The sequence below is a fragment of the Crocodylus porosus genome, unplaced genomic scaffold (genome assembly GCF_001723895.1).
Source record: "Crocodylus porosus isolate Cpor-Errol unplaced genomic scaffold, CroPor_comp1, whole genome shotgun sequence".
NCBI classification, from domain to species: domain Eukaryota; kingdom Metazoa; phylum Chordata; order Crocodylia; family Crocodylidae; genus Crocodylus; species Crocodylus porosus.
This window is the reverse complement of record NW_017728909.1, coordinates 42,169,757-42,180,342: the sequence shown is the minus strand read 5'-3', so window position 1 is coordinate 42,180,342 and position 10,586 is coordinate 42,169,757. Positions and strand designations below refer to the sequence as shown.

General features: G+C 40.0%; 1 protein-coding gene across 2 annotated transcripts in view; it reads right to left on the bottom strand.

Annotated features, from left to right (window-relative positions):
• Nucleotides 1-655: 655 nt before the first annotated feature.
• RNF180 (ring finger protein 180) overlaps nt 656-10,586 on the bottom strand; it is a 117,521-nt gene continuing 107,590 nt past the window's right edge. Inside the window, exon 6 of one of the 2 annotated variants that reach the window (XM_019532131.1) lies at nt 656-4,308. In XM_019532131.1, coding sequence (XP_019387676.1) covers nt 4,106-4,308 — 203 coding nt within the window. In that variant the 3' untranslated portion in view covers nt 656-4,105. The remainder of the gene's footprint in view (nt 4,309-10,586) is intronic. The other variant, XM_019532132.1, reaches the window with a different exon arrangement.

The window sequence follows — 10,586 nt, the reverse complement described above, 5'->3', positions numbered from 1 at the left end:
GCAGATGGGCAGTTATTGGGATGAGGGAAAGTGGGCACTCGAGGTAAAGTAATAACTGTGATGCATAAGCTATAAGAACTGTATTATGTCAGGCATGTGTTTGTGGGTACAGGAACTGACAGAATGTATTATTAAGCTTGCTTTTATGGCTTTGTCAGGTAGGATGTGTACATAGCGACCCTACCAGCTTCACAATAAATTTTGTGTGTGTTAATTTGCTAGGGATTATTTACATCTAGTGGGAGGGGAAGAACTGGGTAAGCAGACCTGTCATGGACAGAAAAACAACTGTGAACTAATATGTTATGTTAGTCATTGCACCTAAAACTTCATGAGTAAGCAGCAGTACATGAATGCCTTTCTTTGTTGTAAGCTAACTTTTTTTTCTCTCTTGCTTTTTACTGCTGTTTGTTTAAGACTTCCATATCTGCCTAGAAGATAACACAAGCATTAATATCACTCACTCAAAGATCATATTCAGATCCAGAATATGAAGTTGGTGCACTCATGTGGATTAAAACATATCTTGATTACTTATGTACCATTCAAAGGATAACAACAAACCAAAGACTGCTAGCCTGAAGAGACAATCACTGCAATTAACCTCAACTTCCCAAAAGAGCAGACACAAGAAAACATTAGCAAACAGGAATTTGGTTGCAAAACTATTACAATTTAATTTCACTAAACAAATAACCTATTGAAATGGCTGCAAAACACAGCAAACAACTGCCCAGATTTTACTGCAAACATCTTAATATCTTCATGGATAAGAAAATATTCCAGAGCAGGACCAACTGCTGAATAAGACTGCTTACCAATGAAGGTCCTCATATCCCGATCATGATCTAATCAGAATTTCTAAGACAGTGTTCAGTGGATGCACATTAAAGTCCAAAACATTTCAGCTACACTTTCCTGAAGAATTTACTTGGATGGAAAGAGAAATGATTTTCATAACCCCTTGTATATTGTTTTCCCATTCAGAATTTCTGAAATCTTCTAAACAGATTTATGGAAATCTGAAGCATTAAATTCGTCCCCTCTATATTTTTTATTAACTCATTATACTTTGTAATTAACAACATTAACCAAAGTAACAAAAATACAGGCACATGTGTATCATAAGTGTTTAGATTACAAAGTTAATTTAACCTCAAATAATATTCATTCTTAGTAAATTTAGAAAAAAGTGTATCCATCCCAATTACCATCTTTTGTTCTAATTATACAAGAGAGGTGAATATTACATTGACATTTTCTCTCCCTGTACCTTTTTTCAGAATAAATACATGATAAAATGCTACTAGAAATCTTGTACTCAAGGTTACACTTGTGTAGTTGTGTCTAGTTGGATTAGATTTCTTATGCATGAATATATTTTGAAATATTCACTTATAGTTATCTCAGCAGCATCCTGGTTAAATGACCAAATAGAATGGAAGAATTTGAATGTGATTGTTGTTGTTGTTGTTGTTGTTTGGAGTTCATATTAACACTTTCTCAGTTAAACTGGCTAGTAATTATTTTGTGGTACACCTTTTCTTCTTAATTTTTAGGCTCAATATATTATTTTGTTTGAAAAGGTTCTTTCCATAGTCTTAGCTGAAGCAGGGACAATAGATCAGTAAACTTAAAAACACTAGCTGAGGGGGGAAAAAAAATGTTTTAAACTTGCTGAGATTTTTCTTGTGCATACAGACTTATACAGGTAAGTCACAGGTAGTGTACAAATGAACCTATGGCAATAAAAAATCTAGCTTTAAAAGGATGGTTTAATTCAATATTATAGGAGAAATTGTCAGGAGCTTTACAAAAACCTCAGAGCAAGAAGGAAAATGTTACATTTAAAGCTCATCTGCCTGTGGTACGAGCCACTCTATTACAGGCAGACACAACTAGATATACTTCAGATATATATATTTCTTTCATGTGCACAACTATTGCTATAGTGAATTCCTTTCACTATACCTATCTACCTTTTAGAGCAATATTGCATCTATGTAATAAAAATGACGACTGCATCTATTACAGTCCTAACTGTAGCAGCTGACAAGAAGGTTAATTTTTACTTCTGCAGAGATATTCTGAAAGATTTAAGAACTAATGCTCAAGAAGTTATTTTATGAAGCCTGTGAAGAAAAATTAAATGCTAGGATATGCCATCTTTCAGATGAGATGGAAGTCTAAGGCTCAGATCACTTCTGCTTCTACGAGTGCTTATCAATCAGGCCCCAATCCAGAAAAGGATCTATGGAAATACTTTTACATTCCAGTGATATCATTCAATTCAGTCTCAGCTGAAAGACAGCACCTCCAGCAACATGGCTACTTGTACTTGTCCACACAATTAATTTGTGTTAAGTCAACTGAAAGAGCGCTGCCTGCTGAATAACCAACAGCACCCGAGTTTGCCTCACAAGTATGCCTTCCAAGAACTGAAGTCATTGGGACTACTCACATTCTTATGCGCTTTCCTGGATCAGGGCCACAACATGAAGCACCTTTATACAATCCACCCCTTAATAAATTAAACATCTGCCTGTTATTTTTCTCAAGAATAAGACTTTCAACCACCATGTACTATTTTTCAGTACTTGCATTCTGCTACAGTATTGAACTCCCTACCATAGAGGTTCATAGGTATTGTTCTTCCATTTCACCTACTTTAGAAATATTTTGTGGTGTACTTAGTATGAAATGGATACAGGATCCCCCCCCTCAGACACAAATGTTTTTAATACAGAGGATCAATCCGCATATATACTGACCATAAAGTTATTCTGGATCTTCTCACATGTATTCTGTTATTTTGAGAGATGCCATTGGGGTTTGGTGGCCCAATGTGTGGGCTGATTCTCAGACTGTTACAATAATTTGTACATGTTAATTATTCGCTGAAGCCATCTACAGATTGAACTTGAATTGGAGAAAGATATTTGCTTCAATACCCCTAAAAGATCATGTTCTCTGGCCTGTGCCCGGCCTATGTTCTATTTGCCTCATTCTCCTATATGGACTCCTGGATCTATATATAACTGTGTGGATGAATTGCTACTTTGGGTCCCCTGTGGGTGCACATTTTAGTGTTATGAAAAAGTCCTTTCCAACTGCCATTTTTTTTGAAAAGGTGATTTTTTTCAGGTCAGTAAGCAGTTTCCTTTTATTCCATAAGTAACAGGCATAGCACATCAGGCAGTGAGCTATGGCTGAGAAAAGGCTGTATCTGATCCCTAGACAGGTACATATTCCCAGAATGCTGGTAGAAGTAGGTTTATCAATGTTTAGTTTTCCAGCACTCTGTTGCTCTCCTTTAAGGAGTTATGGTGTGTACCTAGGCAATGCCTACTGCAACAGTAGTATAATATTTTTGGTAGCTTTTGGCCAGAAGGTAGTTTTAAGATCTCTCTCAGCTTTGTAGTTGGTCCAATAAAATATATCACCCTCAAAAATCCTTGCCTCTCTCATAATACTTCTAAGCAGATCTCTAAAACATTGACTACAGTACTTAACAAATAGCATTATCTGAGGAAAATGAGGCAGCAGAAGGTGTGGTGACTTCTGTAATGTGGCACAACAGAAACATAACAGGGTAGGTCTGTGCCCTTGGTGGTGGCGCACTGGGCAGAGCTGCAGCTGGACTTTTGGTGGTGATGGGGCCAGCAGCACAATGGCTGTTATTTTTGGGTCCCCTCCTGCAATTTGGTGCCTCCAGCTAGTGTTCCAGTCCTACCACTCTTACACTACTGTTGCACAGTATGTCAACATGGAGCCAGATATGAATCCAAAAACAAAATGCTATTTACGCTTCGACATAGGAGTAAGTTTGTGTGTAATGGCTGCAATTCTGGCTCTGGTAAAATCAATGACAATGACTGCAATGTGGCTTATGCTTTAAACACAGCTCAGATTATTGTTGCTAATAGCAGATGCATCAAGCAATTAAACCATTAGACCCATATAGTACTTGATATGGCCTAATACAATTCTGAATGATTTAAAATGTCATATAAAGAAAATATGCATTCTTATTTTGAGGTATGTCTATTCACATGATCTTCGTTTGTACGATTGCTCAAGTTTAGTAAACTGTGATTACTGTGTCCTAAAAAGGAAAGAAAAAGTAGCATAGAAAACAGAAAATAATGAATCCTATTACCCAGTTGACAGAATAAATGTAGATTATCACCATGTCCATGTCAAAGCGCCATCCACGGCTATCATCCTCAAAATCCATATAGTCCATCCGGTGAGCAGCATGTGGAAAATGCCTTCTTGCTACAGGATCTGCGTGCCTTTGAAAACCTGCTGCAAGACAGATTATGTCACATTTCAGCCTAATCATCCTTATTAATTTAAAGTGAATAGTCTTTAGGAAAGCATCTGATTGAAAGAAAAAAACATACTTTAAGGATCTACAAAACAAATGCACAATGCAATTGGCACATTTCCTCACTAATGTCCCTCACCCTTTACTGGAGGGGACTTTCTCTGTAGTGAGACTCCATACTCGCGAAATTTAGCTTTATCTTAAAATACATACACAGGGGCAGATCCATAGGGGGTACAGTGGCACAGCTGCACCTCCCTTTCAGCTTTATCTGGCACATCTTTTATTTGGGCCTATCTATTTCAACAGATTAATGACACAAGCTCATTATAACCAGGCATATGACTCTCTCCTTTGCTTCTGCCTTTGGCTGGATCTAGGCCAGCAAGCAAGAATTGAAAGACTCCATTATATCTTTAAATGATCAAGTTCCACAAGCCTGTTTATCTTATTAAATTCTTCACTGATCTGACAATGTCTGCATATATAAACATTGAAGACACAAATGCATCATACCTGTTCCTTAGTTCCTATTTCTGGTATTAAAAAAGAAAAATAACTTATTTCAATAATCCTGAAAGTCAAATTCTGCTTGCCTTAATATTAAGAAAATTCCCACTTATTGACTTTCAGCGTGCATGTGAGATGATATGTACGTACACAGGGGCAGATCCATAGGGGGTACAGTGGCACAGCTGCACCTCCCTTTCAGACTGCACCATTCTGCTGCAGCCTCTCCTTCCCCTCTGTGCTAAGAGGCAGGTCCTCTCCTCTCTCCTTCCTCTGTCCTTTACCTGCCATGGCTGCTTTCCCCGCTGCCCTGGTGGCAGGGCAAAACAAACACGTATCTGGAATGGTTTATTTTGGAGACCGTGTTAAAACTCCCATTGATTTCAGCTGGACTAGGCTTTCAAGGTTATAGTCACTCTGGTATTTTTGTAGAACAGAAAGAAAGTTATTCCAGTGATTTGACCCTGGAAGTTAATGTAGTATGTGCCAGCGAACTAATGTACCTGTATCACCATATTATAAATATGATGCAACTGGGCTGGATTATGTCCTGCAGGAAACTCTGTCCAGGTATCACAGTTTCATAGAGAAGTATAGCTGGAAATGATCTCAGGAAATTGTCTAAACCAGTGGTTCTCAAAGTTTTTCTTACCATTTGCAAAGATCCATGACCTGTCCCAGTCCATATCCCCCTGGTCTCACCCCCACAGCCCTGCCGGAGGAACCCTGAGTTGCTCCCATCACACTTGGGCCAGAGTGTGGTGGCTGTGGTGACTCTGGCTCATGGGAGGCAGCAGATGGGGGAGGAGGAGGGGCCTGTGGCATCCCTGTTGACCTGGGCTGGGGCTTCTACACCATGCCAGGCAGCCAGGTCATGGCCTCCCTGAGTAGTGTCTCCTAGCTGCCCTGCCCCAGTCAGCATGGGCACTGGCCCTGGTTCCACCAGCTTGGCCATGCAGCTCTCCTCTGCCCCCTTCCCCTGCTGGAAGGGGCAGGCACTTTCCCACCACCCCTCTGCCCTGCCACAGCTCACAACCCTTTGAAATATTCTTGCAACCCACTTTTGGGTTGCGACCTCTGGGTTAAGAAACACTGGTCTAAACCGTTCCAGACACGTGTTTGTTTAGCCAGTTCTTAAAACCTTCCAAAGAAGAAAACACCGTAATCTCTCTAAGTAATCCATTTCAGTGCTTAACCATTCTTACAATTAAAAAGTTCTTCCTAATGTCCAGTCTAAATTTCTTTTCCTGCCATTGAAGACTGTTACTTCTTGTCCCATCCTCAGTGGCCAAAGAGAATAGCGCTGAATAGAATGGAAGAATTACCATATGCTATTGGCTTTTTTTTTCTCAATAGGAGCACTGTGTTGATTCAGACGCAGCTCACACTATAACCCCCAGGTTCTTTTCTCCAGTACTGCCACCTAGCCATTTGTTTTCCTGTTTGTATCTGGGCATTTGATGGTTCTGTCCTAAATACAGGACTTTGCACTTATCCTTACTGAATTTCATTTGATTAACTTTGGACCATTTTGCCAGTTTATTGGGGTCATTCTGAATGTATGTCCTATCCTCTACATTATCTACAGCTCCACCCAGCTTGGTGTTATCTGCTAAATGTGCACTCAGTCTCATTCTTCAAATCATTAATGAAGATATTGAAGTGTATTGGATCCAGGACAGACCCTTGGGGAACCACACTCATTATCTACCCCCAGTTAGAAATCAAGTTGTTGATGACTTCTCCTTGAGCAGGATGAGCCAACCAATTATGTATTCACCTTAGAGTACTTCTGTTCAGACTGTATTTCCTTAACTTAGTAGTAAGAATGTCATTGGGAAAGTGTTGAATGTATGGCTATGTATGCCTCTTCCTGAGAGTCAGGTATGAATGGGTAAAGCTGACTACTGACAGGTGCCTGCTTCAGACCTTGGGTAACCATACTAAGCCTCAGTTTTGCCTCCAGCTTTTGATTGCTCAGACATCACCTTCAGCTTGCTTTTTGTCTCATACTATTCTCAGCTCCCTGGCTCCAGAGTAGGTCAGTGATAACTGTCCTTGTTTTGTTGTTCAGACTCAGTTGTGGCTCTGAGTCCTGGCTGTCAATCATGCTTTAACAATTACTATGGACTCTCCATGGCCTGGTGTCTGACAAATATTTTAGGTCCCAATCTTGTGAAACCTTTTCCATTAACAAAAATGAAGAGACCCACTAAAATTCAAAAGCTTACTCAGGTACATAAAAGCAAGTAAGAGCTTAGGTATCTGCAGGATCTGGGCCGTGCTTAAGTTTACATTGAAAAATATTACTTTTATTACTGAAAAATAGTGTTAGCAATTAGTGGAATCTTGTATCTTTCTTTGCTACTAAGACATGATTTACATAATAAATTATGAAAATTAAATCTCTGGATTCAAAACCCATATTTCAAATTTAGTTTCCATATTTAGGAATATATATTTTATCTGTTTCTTTCATAATTCATTAAACATCACTACTAAATATAAATCTGGATTTATTTTATCTGATTTCCATTTTATGAATGAATTGCAATAGAGATTAAATTCTATCTCCAGTGTTATAACTATTCACTTTTTAGACATAAATCTGTAGTGTATGTTATTCTTTCCAGAGATTCCTAATCAAGAGCACTATATGTGATTTGCTTTTATTTATTTTCACTCTTATAGTAAATATAATACAAAATGCCAGAAGGCTATTTTTGCATCAACAATTTTGAATCATTTTGCAATCAGAGCATAATTATGCAAACATTTAGCTACATTAGTTATGGTTGAGTAATTGTTGCAGTCTAGAGGATTTGGACAAGTATAATCCTTGATTTGTATCTCTGTGATTTACCTTAAGCAAAACTGCATTAAAATCTATCCTAGATTAGACTTTATAATGTAATCATTCTACATTCAAGAATAGCAATTTTAAGATAGCACCCTATCGCTATTCTAGAATTGTTCATGCTATAGAAATTCACAGAAAGATATCTGATGCTTTACTGATATATATGCAACCTGAGCCTGGTCTCTTGTTGTACAAGTTCCAATGAACATGAGTTAATTGTGGGTGTTGATTAGGACTTCACATTCCCCTCCCCACTCCCTGTCTCCCCTCCCACTAATGGAATATACCTTAAACTCCCTGTTATTGAGGTGAGTTTTAAGGTTTGTTAAAAGGTTACACTTCAGTTCAGTTAAGAGCAGTAACAATGCAACTAGTCTAGAATCCAAATCCTCAATCTCAACACATGCTGATAATAGAAACAGAAAACGTTTCAATTACATACAAAATGAACACACCCAAGTAGATTTTGTAAGTATTTCATCGAAACTGGTTACATGCTATCTAATCATGAGGTAATACTTCATGGCCAGGAAAAAAGGATTCTGCAGTGTTATTTGATCCATGGCTATTCCTATGATTCTAGGTGACTAATAGGTGATTCCAGGACTAACCTTGTGAGGTCCCTTCCAGCTCTACTTTCCTATGATCCTGTTCCAATAAAATAGGCCATATAGACCCTGTAGTAGGACTGAAGGCCACAAATGGCAGGATCTTCCCTTGATTTCCTTCCAGTCTCTGCCTCTGGGTCTTGGGTCTCTCCCTTTTTACTCATCTGCCATGCCTTTGATGATACCTTAAGAGAGAAAGGAGTTGAGAAGCCTCCCTTGTCCCAGGGTCTGTTCTACTCATCCACACAATGTTTCTGTTCATGTCTGGTCCTATTGGCTATCTGTGGCCTCCGACCTCTCCTTTAGTCACACCCATGCCTTACAGGAGTCAACAATTGAACAGTTCAGTGGGTCTTCAGCCCCACTTTCTTCCTCTGCCCTGTGAGGGATATAAGCTTCTGCTCAGTCTCTGCCCTTCCCAGGGCTATGGGCCCTTGGCCTGGGCCTCTACTATTATCAGGCTACAGGCCTCTGGCCCTGGTCTTTACTCTTCTTGGCCATGGGCTCCTGACTTTGGCTCTGCCTCGCTCCAGCACTGGGCCTATAATCCAATCTTCATCTTTTCCCCTGCTTCTTCTCGTGCGGGGAGCCTGGCCCTGGCTGTCCCCCTCTCAGCGTATACTGTCATTCGGGTCCCATCCTTGGCAGTCTGAAGCTTGGTTGTGCCCCTGGGAACTATTTGGACCTCTCCCTTCCCTAATCAGTCTCAAGATGGTCCATTGGTGCAAATCATAACAAAAAAGTCCAGCCCTCTGGCTATATCAAAATTAAGCACTCTGGTTGCATAAGAAAGTTCTGTTCAGGCAAGTCACAGTTCCTTATTAATACTCCACCTGTGGTGGGGTCTCTGGTGGCCTCTTGACTTTGGTGTAGCATCAGTTCCCTTCCTTGGCATTAGAGCAGCTAGGGTTTCTCAGGCAGTCTCTCAGTCATGGTCATCACAGGCTTCTTCCCTGGCAGCCTGCAGAGACAAACTGCCTCCTGGGCTCAACCCTAGGCTTATATAGGGTCTCAGTCCTACCTTTCCAGATCTTGTGATCTCCCAGCCACCATCGGTGACTTTCTTTAGCTTGCCTTCAGAGCCACTCCGAGCTGCAGGTAGTAGGAGCTAACTGCCTGCTTCCCAGGACTACTGTGGTACAGCTAGCAGTGCAGTAGGCAGACTGCTGTCTTCACCCTTCTCTGCCCTACTGGACTACTGCAGTGCTCCTACCTCAGAAAGAAGCACCTCTCCAGCATAGGATATTCAGGCAACCTATTCTTCTGCCATTCTTTAGAGAGCAGCTTAGTCCACCTGAGCTCTTCCCCACTCCCAGCTCCTTCTCCATAGTAACAGGGAGTCCATAGCATCCTGTTACAGACCCCCTTATGAAATATTAGGTGTGATAACAGTTGTTTTCTTAAATTTGGGTACATCTTAGTTTTGATTGTAAGTCTGATTTGGGCCAAGTCCTAATATTCATTAAAAGAGAATGTCTCCAAACATGTACGTACAAAATGGGCATGTGTGGTATGACTAAGGTTTCTGAATAATGACTTAAAAGAATTTTGGAACAATGCTAATATAAGTGCTTAAAGAAAAAAATAAAAAGAATATCTCTATCCCCTTTTGCAACAAATAGATCTCAAAGGGTAATATTTTTGTAGGGAGCCCTTTCAATAAGAGAAAAAACAAAAACAGCTACCAAAGAGGATTTTTTTTTTTCTCAGGATTTCTCCGAGGAGGAAGAAACATTCCCAGGTCACTTTCCCTAATCCCCTTTTTTGCTCAATCCACAATTCTGACTGTTCCTCCTACTCTCTCAGAGTAGAGCGCTGGCTGTACATAATGTAGTTCTATGGTGTACAGGGAGGGTGGGAAGCTGGAAAGAGGAGAAGCATTGGGAGGTTGTTCTTGTCCTCTTCTTTGTGCTCCTGTGGATCTTTTAAATTGTGTGAGAATGAACAGCCTCCAGTTACAGTTACAAAGTTCATCTAGGGTCACTCCTTAAACTCCATGAGCTTTAGCTAGGTTATTGGAGGCTTGATCACATGACTAGTCTTTGCAAGATTTTTAGTTTCACTGGGGATTGTAAACTCATTTGTGGCTGAAGTGATTGCTTTGGCCTGTGTGGGTGCTGAGAAACATGCTAAAATGTCTAACTTCCTAACCTCCTCCTACTGTTTGGGAAGCAGAGTGGTAAAAGACAGAGTCCCCCAGCCTAAAATATATATATAAATCTATATATATTTTTAAGAGTACATTATACAGTATAACACTCTCAAGTTTGAATATAAC